Genomic DNA, 16,942 nt, shown 5'->3' with positions numbered 1-16,942 from the left:
GGCCCGCCGAGCGCAGGCGCGCAACCCGCGCAGCAGCGGTCCCTCGGCGGCTGCGGGCCCACACTGCGCAGGCGCACGGCGTCTCCGTTTCCCTCCCTCGGCCCCGGCCCCCTCCCTGCTTCCCCTTCACGGAGCCGGCCCCGGGGCGCGCTGCCCAGTGAGGAGACGGGACGCGGGGAGGCGTCCGCTCATCCCCGGAACACCATGTACCGCCCGAGTCGGGGGGCCGCCCGGCGCCTCGGGCCCTGCCTCCGCGCCTACCAGGCTCGACCCCAGGTGAGGCGGAGGCGGCCGAGGGGCGGGAGGAAGACCCTCCGCGGAGCCGGCGAGGGGCGGGGCGCCGCGCCGCGCAGGCGCAATGGCCCCCGCAGCCCCTTCCCTGGCCGGCGCCGCACGCGTTAAGGGGGCGCGGGCTTGGCGAAAACCAACGGGGTCCGGGCACCGGCGGGGACCGGCGTCCCCGGTGAGGTGCAGCGCCGCGCGCCAGCCTCCCGCCGTTACCTGTGCCTGGAGGTGATTTGAAGGGCAGGGCGGAGAGACCGGAACTGCGGGCCTGCGCTGCACCTGCAGAGCGGTCCTCGGTTGCTAGGCTGGCCCCGCGGACCCGTTCGGGCTTCCGAGTGCCACGCCCCCGGCAGGGAAGGCCCCTGGAGGGCAAGGCCGGGCACCGGGGTACCCCTGCCCCTGGGGTTCCCCGGGAGCCAAGGGACCTGGAATCAGTCGTGACCTAGGGTGACCTGCCATCCTTGTAGTAACAGTTAGTGACCGGAGGAGTTCACGCCTCATTCCGAGGAGCCCAAAATGATAATAGTTCTCTTTTATGTACTACTTTATGGATGGTGAGGTTTAATCTACATTCCTCATCCTGTATAGTCCTCGTGCTGACACTGAGGCGCAGGGAGAGAGAATCACGGAGGTTCCAGTAGACTCGGAACCACCATTCGGACGTTTCACCAGCGTGTTCTTTGCCCAGCACAGTTTCAGAGTCAGGAACCCAGGTTGTGGATCACATCACTTCATCCGTGATACAATAAACCGGTTCTTCATTCGTTCATAAAACATCTTATTAATTCGTGGAGTCAGAGATGCAAGACTGGCTCCGACTGTTGGGGGGGGGGGATTGGAAATGTAAAGGTGCTTTTTCTAAAGTTGGGGAGGTGGCCCTGGTGGTGTTGTCATGTGACACCCTTTCCTTGTGTGCCGTCCTCTTTCCTCTAGTAATTCTCTCTTCTGCCAGAGGAGCAGGTAGGATGTGCAGCTGTCAACAGCCCAGCTTCAGTGAAGCATTAGACATCTGATTTTTTTTTTTTATTGTTATTTCTGTTCTTTCTCTAGAACCAGCTTTCTCCTCGGACTCTACCATTCCCACCCAGCTGGTCCCACTCCACTCCACCAGCTTCTCCATCTCTTCCTCTTCTCTGGTCGCTCACCCCCCCACATCCTCCCACCCACCCTCTTCCTCAGGCTCTCCCACCACCTCTCTCTCAGGTTCAGGCTCTCAACTCGTTGTTGGTGGTTCTTCCTCTGGGAAAGAGGGAGGAGGGACCAGGACCTGAGTTGCACAATGGTTGTCTGGATGGGCTGAGGAGCCTTTTTTTTGAGGGACCCCCTTGCCCCTATCCTGGGGCTTTGATACCTTTCCAAGCCCCTGGAGCTTCCCGTCCTTCCCCTGACACCCCGTCAAGAGATCAGAGTATGGAGGAGCACCTGGCTGTCATGCATGAGAAACTGAGACACGAGGTAAGCAGTCCATCGGCGGTGGGAAAGAATACGGAGGCAAGTTAGCCAACTGAAATCATGGCAGCACAGGGCAGGCGTAGAACTGTGCCGTGAAAGTAGCTTCCTGGGGAAACGGGTGTCCCTCGGTCGGAATGAAGGACAGCTAAACTGGAGATGACCTTTCGGTCGTAGGTGGGAGTGGAAGTTAGACCCTAAAAATAGATAACTGAGAAATGAGCCAAACCAGGGTGACAGGCCTGTCACTCAGGAGGCTGAGGGAGAAGATTCCAGGTTCAAGGCCAGACTGGGCTACGGCGCGCTTTGCTTCCCTGCTGAGCTGACTCCATCTTCTTCCGCCTAGCTTCCTACTCTCTTTCTTCGCTCCCATGACTACACTCTCTATTCAATGGATGTGGAGTTCACCAATGAGATCCTGAACATCCGTACCAAGTGAGAGTCGGGGCGAGGGAGGGAGAAGAGGACCCAGTGCTCGACACTCGAGCCCTGTCTCAGAGAAGGTTCTAGGCTGCTTCTCGAGACTCTTCCCCACTCCTTGGACAGAAGCCAGTTTGGCTTTCTAGTTCTGCAGTCCTGATGCCCCTGTCCCTTCGATTCTCACAGGGGCCGGACATGGTATGTTATGTCCCTGACCTTTTGCCGCTTCCTGGCTTGGAACTATTTTGCACAGTTTCGGTTGGAGATTCTACAGCTGACCCGCCACCCTGAGAATTGGACCCTGCAAGCCCGCTGGAGGCTAGTAGGTCTGCCCATACATATGCTCTTCCTGCGTTTCTACAGGCGTGATAAAGAGGAGCTCTACCGGTAAGAGGAGCCCGAGCTACAGTGATTTCCCTAATAGTCCTCGTTTGGGAGTTGGTCATCTTGTGATGCACTGTTAATAAAAACTCAGAGAAATTGGGGTTCAACCTGAAGATCTGAAAAGCAGAACAGCCAGCCACTGGCTCTTATCTCGACCTCAGTCCAAAGTGGCCATCCTACCTCTAGGAATCTTAAAATAAGAATGTCTGAGAGCTGTCTCCTCTGGTTTTATAATTCTCTCTAGGGCTAGGATTAAAGGTGTGTGTCACCACTGTCAGGCTGACCAGTGGGGCTGTTTTAGTCTCTGATCTTCAGGCAGCTTTATTTATGAAATGCCACTACAATCTTGTTTCCCAACAGTGCTTGAGTTATTCTGATTTGACTGTAGAGTTCCTGAGGGGAACTGGAGGGGCTGGAGAGAGGGCTGCTCTTCCAGAGGTCCTGAGTTCAATTCCCAGAAACTACATGATAGCTTAGAACCATCTGAAGTGAGATCTGGTGCCCTCTTCTGGCATGCAGGCATACATACAGACAGAACATGTATACTTAATAAATAAATCTTAAAATTTCCTGGGGGTAGAGATTTTATTTGTCTATTTTTTTGAATTTTTTTAAAAAATTATTTTTTGGGGGGCTGGAGAGTGGCTCAGAGGTTAAGAGCACTGGCCGCTCTTCCAGAGGTCCTGGGTTCAATTCCCACAACCACATGGTGGCTCACAACCATCTGTAATGAGGTCTGGTGCCCTCTTCTGGCCTGTAAACAGACATGCAGGCAGAATACCATACATAAATAAATAAACCTTTAAAAATCATTAAAAACTTTTTTGTTTGTGTTTATGTGCATGTGTAGTACACATCATATCATATAAGTCAAGGTTCGCGTGTGCATGTGGAGGTACACATCATAGCATGTAAGTCAAGGTTCGCGTGTGCATGTGGCGGTACACATCATAGCATGTAAGTGATGGCTCAGAAGACAGCTGGTGAGAATCAGTTCTCTCTACCGCATAGATCCTGGGAATTGAACTCAGTATACAGGCTTGCCTGCAAGTACCATATGCAAAACCATTTCGATTGTCCAGTCTACTTTTAGTAAAATTAATAGATTTTTGTGTTTATTAAGAAACCCCAGTCAGAGCCGGGCGGTGGTGGCACATGCCTTTAATGCCAGCACCTGGGAGGTAGAGGCAGGTGGATCTCTGTGGGTTCGAGGCCAGCCTGGTCTACAAAGTAAGTTCAGGACAGCTAGGACTGTACACAGAGAAACCCTGTCTCAAAAAACAACAACAACAACAAAAAAAAGGAAGACAGACAGACAGACAAACCCCTGCTGGGTATTGTTAATAAACACCTCTAATCCCAACACTGTGGAGGAGAGACAAGCAGATCTCCGAGTTTGAGGCCGGCATGGTCTCCACAGTAAGATTCAGGACAGCTTGTCTCGAAAGGAAAAGAGGAAATCCCTGAATTTCAGTTTCTTCCTATGCTACTTGGACCTGATACGTGATACGTTCTTAATGAACAAAATATTCCCGCTTTCTGGAGGATCAGGAGTTAAAGGCCAGCGTTGACTATATGAAACCATCTCAAAAACCAAATGAATAAAAATACTGCATCCTAAATTTAGTTTCACGACCCTGGGTGAACAACATGGTTAAGTTTCTGGCTGGTACATCCCCCAAACTTATTAGGCTCAGCCTCCACCATTGTACGTCAGCATTTAAATGGTTTCTGGGCCAGTGAGATGATTTGGTGGGTAAGTAAAGACGCTTGCTTCTAAGTCTGACAAGCAGCTCAGTTCAATACCCGGTACCCACATGTGGGCGGAGAGGACCAGCTCCCCAGATGGTCCTCTTCTGTGTCCTCTTCTGTGTCACATGCACCTGCCCGCCCACCCACAAGGTAACCACTGGAGGGTCACCCTTTGCTGCACGGAGCAGTAATCTAGGTCTTCTGTAGAAGGGGCGTTATGATTTAATTGCTCTGAATCCAACCTGAGCATTAGGAGGGTTTTTGTATTTTGTTTTTTTTTTTCAAGACAGGGTTTCTCTGTAACTTTGGATCTTGTCCTGGAACTTGCTCTGTAGACCAGATTGGTCTTGAGCTCAGAGATCCCCCTGCCTCTGCCTCCCAAGAGCTGGGATTAGAGGCATGCGCCACTGCACCCGGCAGCACCAGGAGTTTTTAATCAGGTGGCTGGGCAGAGTGGAGAGACTGATGGTCCCAGTATCCAAGCTGAGCGTAGGAAGTCAGCCTGGGACTCAAGATCCTGCTCAGATAAAGCAGTTCAGGTGATGGAACACACGCGACCCTTAGGAACTCGTCCTAACAGACACGTGAATTAAGTCTCAGGATGACTCACCCCTCAAAAAGCTCCTCCCTCTCCAGGACCTTTGACGCCTATTCCACCTTCTACCTGAATTCTAGCGGCCTCATTTGCCGTCATCACCTAGACAAGGTGAGTGTTGGGACTGGGCAGGGCGGGCGAAGGGTAGAACAGTCTGTGTTCTTCCCCAGCCTCATTAGCCTGTCTCTGCAGCTGACGCCCTCACACTCACCTTCGACACCTGTGAAGAAGCTGCTGGTGGGCGCTCTGGTGGCCCTGGGGCTCTCAGAACCGGAGCCCAGCTTACACCTGTGTTCCAAGGCCTGAGCCCAGCTTGGGGTGGAGGCATCATGAAGAATTTGCTGCGCACAAGAGGTGAAGGTTGACAGGAATGTCCAGAGACGGCCACCTCCCCTCCACTCTCCTGCCTTCTTACCATCTCATGCTGTGTAAAGCTGCTGTGTAATTTAATTTGTAAATAATAAAGTTTAAGGAAACAACAAGGTACAGTTTCATGTCACTTTCTCTGGGCCCCAAAGTTCCCACACGCTTCATTCCAAAAATAATTTTATTTGGTAGATATTAAATAAAGTATGGAAGAAATAGGAAGCTGTTGGTCCAGTCTGTTTGTCATCTTCTAGCCCAGTTCTTCTCGTGTCTTGCCTACTTTTTTGGGCATTTTCTTAGCATGGGGATCTTCCAGTTCCTTGGCCTTATAGTAGTGAGGAGCCACTTCCAGAAGCCAGCTGCTTTCGATCTCCAGTACCTAACGAGGCAACAGAGAGCAGTAGGATTCCTTTACTTCCAGCCAGAATCTTAACTGTGTGGCTAAAAAGGCTTTTCTTTCCCCTTTGACTGAGGCTATGTTTCATGCTAATGGCGGACACACCCTGACATGTTCCTACAGCAGGTGAGTCCCAAGAAGCTTGTCTGTCGGGGCAGACGTCATCTGCTTCATTTGCTTCTCAGCCCCGGTACTGAGTGCACATTTTATTGATTCGGGAGAGGAACCAAAGCTCTCATGCTTGCTACGGAAGACTGTCACTGAGGTATCCTCAGCTCTCCCTCTAAATTTCTTCCACATTTAAAACATTTTTTTATGTGTATGGTGTATGGGTGTTTTACCTGCACATGTTTATGTATTACCTGCATACTTGGTGCCCAAGAAGGCCAGAAGAGGGTGTCAGATCCTCTAGAGCTGGAGTTAGAGGCATTTGTGAGCCACCATGTCGGTGCTGGAGATTGAACCTAGGTCCTCTAGAAGAGCAGTCAGTGCTCTGAACTGTGGAACCATCTCTCTAGTTCTATTACTTGTGATATGTGTGTGTAGGTGTCTGAGTGTGCATGAGTGCAGAACCTGCAGAGACCAGGCGAGGCTGACGGAGGATCCCCTGGAACTGGAGTACAGGCAGTTGTGAGCTGCTTGGTTTATGGGTGCTGGAACTGAACCTGGGTCCTCTGCAACAGCAGTGTGTGCTCTAAACGACCGAGCCATCGCTCCAGACCCACATTCTACGTTATCTAGGCAGACCTTGAATGTGTGTCCTCCTGCCCCATCCTGAGCAGCAGGGACTACAGACTTGTGCCTTTAGGCACAGCTTCAACTATTTATTGAATGAATTACAATTCTCAGATCTTGGAAGGCATTAACAATTGCAAGAAAAGATTTTTTTATATTTATTTGTAATGGTGCCAAGGACTATCACTGACTACACCCCAAGCATACATTAAATTTGATTACACTTAAACTAATAAACCTTGTTTCAATGCCAGTCCCAGAAATATGAATTGAGCGTAAGATACCACAGCGTACTGTCTCCCCGTCTCTCCCCACCTGAGCAAGCGAGTCCCTTACCTGTCTCATGAACTCCTTTGTTGTCAGGACAAGCTCGTGGTAGAGCAACCAGCGTGGCTGTTGTTCAAAGAGAGAGGAGTTGGGATGGATAAACACCGTCTGCTGCTGCTTCACTGTGCGGTAGCCACTCCGAGTCAGCCTTGCCGTGTGGTAAAAATAACCCGAAGTGATGGCCTAAGGAGCAGGCAAGAAAATACGGTTAGGCGCCATTTGGGGGCTTCCACTTATCACCTCTGAGCTCAGGTTTCTGGAGAACTAGAAAGGTGGGGAACCCACTGACATGCTGTCTAGGCTGCAGGAAACACCAGGAAAGAGCTGAGGCAGGGGAACTGGGTTTAAGAAGCACTCAGCCAGGCAGTGGTGGCACGTCTTTAATCCCAGCACTTGGGAGGCAGAGACAGGTGTGTCTCCATGTGTTCGAGGCCAGCACGGTCTACAGAGCAAGTTCCAGGACAGCCATGACTACACAGAGAATCCCCGTCTTGAAAAGAACAAAAAGAGGGAAGAAAAAGACAAAACATTAACAACAAGAACCCTGACCTTGCGCACACGAACGTAGTCTCCTTGGCAGGAAGTCAAGCCGACTTCCACACGCTCCAAGAGCCCCTCCAGCTGCTCGCGCACGTCCCGGGCTCGGCGCATGGACCTGAACTGTACGAAGTTCTCATAGCACCACTGGGAAGAGTAGCCGCTCTCAGCCCACTGCCAAGACAAGGCCTAAGATTTAACATCAGGACAGAAGGCTCCCACCCTCGGGGCTGGAGAGGTGGCTCAGTGGTCAAGAGCACTGGCTACTCTTCCAGAGGTCCATGGTGGCTCACAACCATCTGAGATCTGGCGCCCTCTACATGCAGGCAGAATACTGTATACATAATAATAGATCTTTTAAAAAAGTATCCCACACTTCCCAAATTCCCCCTTTCCCAGTGACCTGTGTGTACACATTTAGCAGAACCAGGTGGTCCCCTCCAGGGAGGAAGAAGTTGACGCGAGCATTGTCTGCATGGACGACCTTGTCCTTGGGACGGTAGAAGATGGAGTTGTTGACAGACAGCATAGCGGCCACTGTCAGGATCTCTTCTGAGCAGCTGTACCTGGGGAGGTCACAGCAAGACATCAAAGGACAAACAAGAACGGACAGAGGTCTCTGAGTTCTCTCTATCTTACTTGTTTGTATGTTTGTTTGTTTGTTTGTTGAGACAGGGTTTCTCTGTGTAACTGCCCTGGCTGTCCTGGAACTGTCTGGCCTTGAACTCACAGAGATCCACCTGCCTTTGACTCCCAAGTGGTGGGATTAAAGATGTGTGCCACCACCACCCGGCTTAAGACTTCTTAAATAACATTTATTTAAAAAAACAAAACAAAACAAAACAAAACAAAACATGATGAAGAGAAGAGAGGGATGGCACTTGAGACCGAGGCGGTGTGACCAGTTTGTGCCAGGAGCTGGGTGGGTGAGACTTACTTCTCGGAGGCCAAGATCATTTTAGACAGCATAGGATCCACAGGCAGCTCTGCCATCTTTCGACCAGACTAACACAAAGAAAGGGAAAGGTGAGGCCAGTTTTCCTCAGGTTTCTCCCACCACTACAAGAGTCCCTGGCAACACCCAGGGCTTCCCAGAGCCTTCTGACTTTCCTTCACCCTGGCCCAGCCTACACCAGCTCCTTACCGTGGTGAGTTCTCCAAGGTGGTTGAGGGCTCCAAGTGCATACAGCTGTTCCAGAGCCAACAGCAGGGTCTCATAGGGTGGAGGGTCCAGGAAGTCAAAGTGCATCAGGTCATGGATCCCTGAAGAAAACGGAGCGGAGCGTGGAAAGGAGTCCTCCCCGAGCTCCAGAGCCCACCCCCCGCCCGCCCTGGCAGGAGGGAGGACCCGGGCAGCCTGGTCACCTAGGCTCTTCAGCAGTAGCACAACGTTGCCCAGGCTTGTCCTCTGGATCTCAGGAACTGTGGTCTCCTCCAGCTCATGCTGATAGGCCCAGGCCGTGTACAGGCGGAAACACTTCCCTGCAGCCACCCGACCTGCACGGCCAGCCCGCTGATTGGCTGAGGCCTAGAAAGAAAGCAGTGGCAAACACATGGCCAGGGCGGTGTTGACTCAAAGTCTGGAGTATTTAGACCACTGAACTCTGTCCTCAAATGTTCTGGGGGACAATCTGCCACCCTGGACCTCACAGAGATGCGGGCTGACCTTGCTGCAGGGCGTGACGGTGAGAGACTCCATGCCTGTGCGGGGGTTGTAGCTCTTCTGCTTGCAGAACCCTGGGTCCAGCACATAAATGATGCCTTCGATGGTGAGCGAGGTCTCTGCAATGTTTGTTGCCACAACCACCTAAGCGAGAGGACAGAGTCACCCAGTGACTCCTGACACCCAGTGACCAGCCCACTAGACACCTGAGAAAGTTCAGTGCCATGAGGAACAGCGTCCAAAGGCCTGGCGATGAGGTGAGGCAGGTCGGGGGTGGCAGTCAGCAGGGGCAAACCAAAGAAGTGAAACTGAATTTAGGGGTTTTCTTCAGAGACGGAGGATGGGATGTCAAGGACCCTGCGCCACCTCTCCACCACCATCTGCTCCAGCCCTCCACGTGTGCTGGCCCAGTGACTCCTGATCCCCTCTAGCGCCCTCCTATTAGATGCTCTGCACCAGCCTGTCCCTCAGCAGAGCAGTCCTCCCGGACAGCAGCCTCCCTCCACCACTGGAAATAGCCTTTCTGCTGTTCCTCCCCTTCAGCCCCGAGTCTGTTTCCACCTTCCTGTGCTGCCCTGAATCTCTTCTTCGCTGTCCTCAGTACAAACTGACACGCCCACGTCTCCTCCCACCAGACTGTAAGTCTTACTTTGCCCATCAGTGTATCCTCCCCACACAGCCGTACTGGGCCTCGGCGCCGGGGCCTCATGTGTACATGCTGGGCCCGTGTTTACCACTGAGCCACACCCCCAAGCCCTCGATAAATATTTGCTCAATGAGAACCAAAACTCTACTTAAAATCCTTTGGTTTTTAAAATCTGAGTGAAGCCAGACAATGGTGCATGCCTTTAATCCCAGCACTTGAGAGACAGAGGCAGGTGGATCTGTGAGTTTGAGGCCAGCCTGGGTTGTTACACAGAGAAACCCTGTGTTGAAACCTCCCCCCAAAAAAGAAAGAAAAAGACACAAAGAAAAACTAAAATAAATAAATATACAAAAATAAAATGAGTGCTTCAAAAACCTCTGTCTTAGCCTTGGCCATTCAGCTCTGGCTGCAGCAGCACTCAAAACCCTGAAACCCACTCCTGACTTCACACGCACGTCTGCTTTCCTCCGGGTCCTCCCAGCCATTTTTATCAAGGGTCACTCAGACCCTATGTCCTGGCAAACAAAGGCTTCCTCAGCTCAGAACTTGAAGCTTCGCTCTCTCTCAGCTACCGCTAACTTCACCTCTCTCCGGCCGGAAGGTGAGGGCCTGGCTGCGCCTCAGCTGTGCCCGACAGCCGGGTAAACAAGGGCAGCATGTGCCTTGTTCGATATTCACTGCCTGGGCAGCAGGGTGAGGAGTAAAGGCTTCTCCCACTGACCTTTCGGGCCCCGGGGGGTGTGGGCTGGAAGATGCGAGCCTGCATGTCAGAGGGCAGGTTCGCATAAATGGGCAGCACCAGGAGCTCCCGGATCTTGGAACCCAGTCTCCGGCAGCGGTCCTGAAGCATCTCACAGGCGGCCTCAATCTCCTCCTGGATGGAGAGCAGGAGGGCAGGAGTCCTGGTCACAGGACCCACACACCAGCCCCGTCCTTCCCTGAAACACTCCACCCACCCACCCGCTTCCCGCCACAGTGCACACCTGCCCTGTCAGGAACACGAGTATATCCCCAGGGGGCTGCGTCACGTGGATCTGCAGCACAGACACAACGCAGGCTTCGAGGTAGTCAGCCTCGGGGGCCTGAGAAGGAAGGTTCGGGTCACAGAGGGCCACCAGCTCAGACTCTTCTCCCTCCTCAGCATGTCTTTTACCCCCACCCTGGTGTCGCATTAGACCCTTCCCTTGGACAGCGTCCTAAACTGGCCCCAGCTCCTCCGCCTCACAGTGACGTCATCCTCCCAAGGGGCACCTTGGTATAGAAGATGTCAACTGGAAACCTGCGTCCAGGGATTCGGAAGACAGGGGCATCATCAAAGAAGGTGGAAAAACGGGCCGTGTCCAGTGTGGCTGAAGCTACCAGGACCTTGAGCTCAGGGCGGAATCGAGCAACATCCTTAATTAACCCGAAGAGAATGTCCGTGTGCAGAGTCCGTTCGTGGGCTTCGTCCACCATCACCACACTGGGGGAGGAAAGGGGAGAGGGGTGAGGGTGAAGGGTCAGTGAGGGAAAGCAGGGAGCTGGATAGAAGAGAGGGGAGGGGCTACAGAGTGGGCGGGGCTAGGGAGAGGAGGAGGCGTTAAGTACTCCAGTCATAGGATTCTGACAGATGCTGAGAAGGGCCAGGGTTCTGTGATCTGCGACCCATCCTGGACTTGGCCATGAAAAGCAGTCAAGATAGCACGGGTAAGCCGGGCGGTGGTGGCACACGCCTTTAATCCCAGCACTCGGGAGACAGAGGCAGGCGGATCTCTGTGAGTTCGAGACCAGCCTGGTCTACAAGAGCTAGTTCCAGGACAGACTCCAAAGCTACAGAGAAACCCTGTCTCGAAAAACCAAAAAAAAAAAAAAAAAAAAAAAAAAAAGATAGCACGGGTAAAATGATCCAGCAGTAAAGGTGCTGGCCACCAAGGCAACGTGGAAAGGAGAGAATGGATCCCTACAGGCTGCTTCCTGATCCACTACATATGCCATTGCACACGCACACACACGCATATACACATACACACACGTATGCACACGCATGCACACACATACATGCACACACATATACACACACAAAATAGGGGTTTTTTTGTTGTTGTTTTTCAAGACAGGGTTTCTCTGTGAAACAGTGCTGACTGTCCTAGAACTCACCCTGGAGACCAGGCTGGCCTCAAACTCAGAGATCCGCCTGCCTCTGTGCCCGAAGTGCTGGGATTAAAGGCGTGCGCCACCACCGCCCAGCAAAATTTTCTTTTCAAATGTAAAAAAGCCAAAAGGCAGGAAACTGCCTAGAAGCAGGAACGGAACAAGTCAGACATCTCTGGGTCAGTTGGGAACAGCTATTCTTACTCAGAAGTAGAAGTAAGACCGTGCCTTAAAGTGCACACTGCTTGGCATGGTGGCTCTTCCTCATGAACTCAGTGTTGAGACTCCAAGACCGAGGCCAGCTCAGCTCACGCCGTGAGCCCCAGGCCTGCCTGGGCTATAAAGCGAAATCGTGTTTCAATACACTAGAAATAACCGGTGTGCTAAGTGAACGGACAGCGGCCAACCCGCTCCGGGAAGAAAGCTGAAGGGAGCAGGCAGCCCAGCAGTTGGGCCGTGCATCCGCAGAGAGGCAGGTACCAAACGTGCCTGTAGCTTGCAAGGTCAGGCTCGGAGAGGAACTCGCGGAGCAGCATCCCGTCTGTCATGTAGCGCAGAACGGTCCGCTCGGATGTGCAGTCCTCAAACCGGATGCTGTAGCCAACCTGGGCAGAGACGGTGAGGTGGTAAGAACGACCGACCGGTGCCCAGACCGCGAGAGAGGTTTCCCTCTCCCAGAGACCCGGAGACCTCACCTCATTCCCAAGCTTCACACCCATCTCGCGGGCCACTCGGGCAGCCACACTCATGGCCGCCACTCTCCGGGGCTGGGTGCACGCAATCTTCATACCCTTCTTCGTGTAGCCCTAAGAGGAGAGGACAGAGAGGTCATCCTTTGACAGACATGCTGTCCTGAGCCAGGCAAGGCAGGGAGAAGAGAGGGGCCAAAGATGAAAGTCAAGAGAAAACAGGTGGGGGCTGGAGAGATGGCTCAGAGGTTAAGAGCACTGCCTGCTCTTCCAAAGGTCCTGAGTTCAATTCCCAGCAACCACATGGTGGCTCACAACCATCTGTAATGGGGTCTGGTGCCCTCTTCTGGTCTGCAGGCATACACACAGACAGAATATTGTATACATAATAATAAGTAGAAAAAAATTTAAAAAAAAAAAAGAGAAAACAGGTGAATGAAAACCAGGGCCCTGAGGGGGTGCCAAGCCAGCTCCCCCAGCCTGAAAACAAGGCGGCCGAGAATGTGACCTGAATGTGCTTGAAAAGCCTCATGACTGGGCAGACAGGACAGGACAGGACTCCGCCAACCATCGCATGAAGGTCTGCCAGGACCGACTCAAGGCCTGGGCCCTTGGCGACGTGCTGCAATGACTGACCTCCTCAAAGAGGTACTGTGGGATCTGTGTGGTCTTCCCAGAGCCAGTCTCGCCTTCGATGATGAGGACCTGGTGACTGGCAATGGCGGTCAGGAGCTCCTCTCTGAAGGGGAACACGGGCAGGCTGCGGCGGACGGCCTGGATGGATTCCTTCTGCTGGGCCTGGGCTGATGGGGCTGGAGCTGAGGTCGGCTCCTGAGGAAGCGGGTGGAGAGTGAAGTCCCCACCACCTTCAGAGGGCCCCCCAACATCCCAGACTCCTCCTCTCACCTCATCACCCTGGAGCTGAGCAGCTCGGACAAACTCGATGGTCTCATCCTCCTCCAGCACCAGCTGGTACTTGGGCTCCTGCGAGGCGGCGTCTCGGGCCCCAAACTTAAGAGATGCCGCACCTAGCCGGGCCTCCTCCCAGCGCCGCTGCTCCTCTCCTGGGGCACCCGATTCCTCCTCCACGACGTCCACAGCTCGAGCTGGCTATGGAGAGAGGCAAACGGATGGGCCTGAAGAAGGATGGCCCGGACCAGCCGCCGCACGCCTCGCTCACGGGCAGCAAGGGCTCCCTCACCTGGCCTCGAGTCTCCTTGGGCATATGGTAGCGGTTCGTGGCCTCTAGCTTCTCCTGTTCGCCGGCCGCCCGGTACTCCCGGGCCAGGTCCCTCACTCGTCGCTTGTACTTGAGTTCCCTGCGCTCGTGGCGGCTCAGTTCCACGTCCCCGAAGAGGACCTCCTCATCAGCCAGCTCTGCTTCCAGGTCCTCCAGCTTTTCCCGCTCCCGCTTTGCCAGGTATTCTCGGCGAGACTTCTTGCGGAGCTCAGGGACCTGGGTCGGGAAGGACAGTCAAATCCTCATCCTACCGGAGCCAGCAACACAGTTCCCTACAAGAGGAGTGTGGGAAACTAGAAAGAGGGCAGGAGTGAGACTTTTGATACTTGCTGCTTCATGTTTGCATCAAATCCTGGGGACAGGAAAAGCCAGATTCTAATCGCAAACGCTATGACTTGACCCCACAGGCAGGAGGGTCTGCCGCTTTTCCTTCCTTTTACAGCCCAAGCCCATTCTTTGCTGGTTCCTGTCATCCAGGCCCCCTCCTTTAGAGACTGACCACCCACCCGCATTTCACCGGAATCCCTCTGAAACCCTTCCTGCTACAGCCAACCAATTCCATCAGTCTTTCTCTTGTCTTTGCATCTTGCTTCTTGAACGCAGGGCCTCACCATGGCTTTCCGGTCTTCCTCTGCCATCTTGAGGCGTTTCTGAGCCTCTTCATAAGCCTAAAGAAGAAATCAAGTTGAGGGTCATGAGGCCAAAGATACACAGGTCTCTGATCATTCCCTCCGAATGGCAAACGTCCTTCACTGCCTTCTCAGTGAGGAGCCTCTGTGATTTCAACCAAGCAGGGAGAGCCTTGGCCAGAAAGGACCCTGTTGCCCCACACAGGAACCCTACCGACAACCCTTGTCTTCCCAGAGACAACTCTGCAATCAGATCCAGATTTATCCAATGTTCTTCAACTCACCTTCTTGTCTGACCGCTCCAGAACATTCCGGGTCCGGTCCTTGTCCCGTTGCCGAACCCGCTCTGCAAAGGCATCCCGTTCCTCCAGGTCCTGAAGACGCTCGCGCTCCGACCGCTCCCACTCATCCTCTGAGGCTGGCTTGTCCTCCGCGGGTGACTTACTCCCCCTAAACCCAGCCCAGGGCATCAAAGTGGGGTATCGAGGAAGCTTATCCGCCCCGCAGCCAACCACCCGCTCCGATTCCCTCTCTCCTCGCTTCAGACTTACCCTGACTTTCCCTTTCCTACTTCGGAAACCCCTTCCTCTTCTTCCTCCTCCTCCCCGTGGTGTTTCTTCCTGAGGTGTTTCCGTCTTCTCCGCTTCTTCTGGAGACGGCTCGCGTCCCTGCCCACTGCCTCCTCATCACTCTGGCTGTCTTCCAGCAGCTTATACGACCGGTTCTTCTCCAGCAGGGCTCGGGCCTCGCGCTCAGCTGCCCGAGCTGGCTTTTCGACCACGGCCTTCCGTGGCACCTGCCAGTAGAAAACACGCTGGTGTGGCAGCTCCTGACATCAGCACTCTCCTTTGCTTTCATCTTTGTTTGTTTGTTTTTGTTTTTTCGAGACACGGTTTCTCTGTGTGGCTTTGGAGCCTGTCCTGGAACTCGCGCTGTAGACCACACTGGCCTCGAACTCACAGAGATCCGCCTGCCTCTGCCTCTCGAGTGCTGGGATTAAAGGTGTGCACCACCACGATTCGGCTCATTTGCCTTTATCTTTTTAAAGATTTATTTATTTATTTATTATGTATACAACATTCCTTCTATGTATGCTTGCCAGAAGAGGGCACCAGATTGAACTCAGGACCTCTGGAAGAGCAGTCAGTGCTCTTAACCTCTGAGCCATCTCTCCAGCCCTCATTTGCCTTTATCTTAAACCAATCTTCATCATTCTCTGCTTCATGTTCTCAGCTCAACGGGGCCCTCTGCTTCTGAACTTCCTTCCAGGAACCCATCTATGAAATGGTTATTAATTAAAATCTACGGTGGAGACAGAGACCCAGCACCTACAGGCTGCCCTCTGACATCCACAAATGGACACACACAGAATGAAATTTTGTAAAATTTTAATGATTATTTTTACTTTTATGTGCCTTGTGTTTTTCCAGCATGTGTGTCTATGTAAGGGTATCAGATCCCCTGGAACTAGAATTACAGAGAGCTGTAAGCTGCCATGTGGGTGCTGGGAATTCAAACAGAGATCTCTGGAAGAGCAGCCAGCGATCTTAATCTCTGAGCCATCTCTCCAGTCCCACAATAGAATTTAAAAAAAAAAAAAGGCCCAGAGTTCGAGTAGTTTACGTTCTACAACCCACTTTCTTTTTAAGATTTATTTGTTATCCATTTATGTGTATGGATATGGAGACCTGGCAAAGGCCAGAAGGCGCATCAGATCCACTTGGAGCTGTAATTACAGGTCGTTGTGTGCCACTAGAACTGGCCGCTGGGAACTTAAGACCTCTGGAAGAGTAGCAAGGTTTTTAACTGCCATCTCTCCCAGTCTCCATCCTAATTTTTAATTACTAATTCCCATAGCTCTGTTCTCAGTGACTTTTTCCCAGGACTTGAAACTTAACCCAAGACTTACTGTATGCTAGACAAGCACTCTACCACCTGAGAGACATCCTCAGCCCTGGAGTATGTGGGTAACTAACAAGGGCTCTAGGTTTAAAGACGTACGCAGACCCCTCTCTCCTAAATCTTCTCCTCAGAGCTGTACGCCCAGCACCTACCACAGTACCTAGGTAACAGGGGAGAAAGACAGATGTTTGGCGGAGCCAGGAATGGTGGGTCTCTCTGTTACGGGGAGGCTCTCTGCAAGTTCGAAGCCAGCTTGTGTACTACATTTTCAAAGTTCCAGGCATCCCTAGAAGAGACAGCTACACTCGGTCTCGAAACGCAAGGTGCGTGTACGTGAAGCGGTCCCCCTGAGCTGCGAGTGGCCCCGCCCCGGCGGCACACACCTTGCTCCAGAGCCTCAGCGCGAAGTCCCGCGCCGGCCCGCCCAGGTCCAGCGTTTCGGTGTCGCGCAGGCGCTGCACAAACTCCTCAGCCGAGGCGCAGCGCTGCGCCGTGCCGATCAGGAACTGCGCGACGTGCCGCTCGCTCAGCCCCAGCACCGAGTGCAGCTCCTCCTGCACCCAGCGCTCCAGCCCCGCCGGCGTCGCCATAGCGACGCGTCCCGCCTCGGGCGCGCAGGCTGCACAGCAGCCCGGACGGCGGCGGGGCCAGGAGAGATCTAAAGCGCCACGGCCCCGCGCCGGCGGCCGTAGAGAGTCCTAGTCCAGAGTGCCGGACTGGGTAGCCCCAAATTGGCTTCCAAAGCCGCGAAACCCGGAAAGAGTCGAGCTCTTCCGGATCGAGCTTAACGGTGGCT

At 53.3% G+C, this 16,942-nt stretch overlaps 2 protein-coding genes across 2 annotated transcripts; one reads left to right on the top strand and one right to left on the bottom strand.

Moving 5' to 3' along the window:
• Positions 1–62: 62 nt before the first annotated feature.
• C9H6orf136 (chromosome 9 C6orf136 homolog) lies at positions 63–5,367 on the top strand. Its single transcript, XM_038342670.2, has 6 exons — positions 63–276; positions 1,336–1,740; positions 2,081–2,169; positions 2,341–2,541; positions 4,927–4,996; positions 5,078–5,367. Exons 1-6 carry the CDS (start codon positions 205–207, stop codon positions 5,189–5,191), a joined length of 951 nt encoding a protein of 316 aa, XP_038198598.1. The 5' UTR covers positions 63–204; the 3' UTR covers positions 5,192–5,367.
• A 47-nt stretch (positions 5,368–5,414) lies between these two features.
• On the bottom strand, positions 5,415–16,886 carry Dhx16 (DEAH-box helicase 16). The gene is made up of 20 exons (XM_038342659.1): positions 16,530–16,886; positions 14,796–15,040; positions 14,529–14,694; positions 14,227–14,283; positions 13,577–13,831; positions 13,282–13,485; positions 13,012–13,206; positions 12,382–12,492; positions 12,176–12,291; positions 10,808–11,018; positions 10,540–10,638; positions 10,278–10,430; positions 8,914–9,054; positions 8,613–8,775; positions 8,392–8,510; positions 8,185–8,252; positions 7,651–7,813; positions 7,260–7,421; positions 6,720–6,893; positions 5,415–5,630 (listed from the first exon to the last, which is right to left on the bottom strand). The coding sequence occupies exons 1-20, from the start codon at positions 16,734–16,736 to the stop codon at positions 5,502–5,504; spliced, it is 3,138 nt and encodes a 1,045-aa protein (XP_038198587.1). The 5' UTR covers positions 16,737–16,886; the 3' UTR covers positions 5,415–5,501.
• Between the last annotated feature and the right edge of the window lie 56 nt (positions 16,887–16,942).

Source organism: Arvicola amphibius, chromosome 9 (genome assembly GCF_903992535.2).
Source record: "Arvicola amphibius chromosome 9, mArvAmp1.2, whole genome shotgun sequence".
NCBI classification, from domain to species: domain Eukaryota; kingdom Metazoa; phylum Chordata; class Mammalia; order Rodentia; family Cricetidae; genus Arvicola; species Arvicola amphibius.
The sequence above is the reverse complement of the archived record's forward strand: the minus strand, read 5'-3'. Positions and strand labels throughout refer to the sequence as shown.

Bases quoted from the DNA above. Each gene is read 5' to 3' on its own strand.
- Dhx16 (XM_038342659.1), bottom strand. From the start codon at position 16,736: ATGGCGACGCCGGCGGGGCTGGAGCGCTGGGTGCAGGAGGAGCTGCAC. The intron at 12,493-13,011 runs GTCAGTCATTGC...CTCTCCTCTTAG, and splicing joins CACAGTACCTCTTTGAGGAG to GGCTACACGAAGAAGGGTAT. The intron at 11,019-12,175 runs GCACGTTTGGTA...TTCCTCCCCCAG, and splicing joins CCTGACCTTGCAAGCTACAG to TGTGGTGATGGTGGACGAAG.
- C9H6orf136 (XM_038342670.2), top strand. From the start codon at position 205: ATGTACCGCCCGAGTCGGGGGGCCGCCCGGCGCCTCGGGCCCTGCCTC. The intron at 2,542-4,926 runs GTAAGAGGAGCC...CTCCCTCTCCAG, and splicing joins GATAAAGAGGAGCTCTACCG to GACCTTTGACGCCTATTCCA. The intron at 4,997-5,077 runs GTGAGTGTTGGG...CTGTCTCTGCAG, and splicing joins GCCGTCATCACCTAGACAAG to CTGACGCCCTCACACTCACC.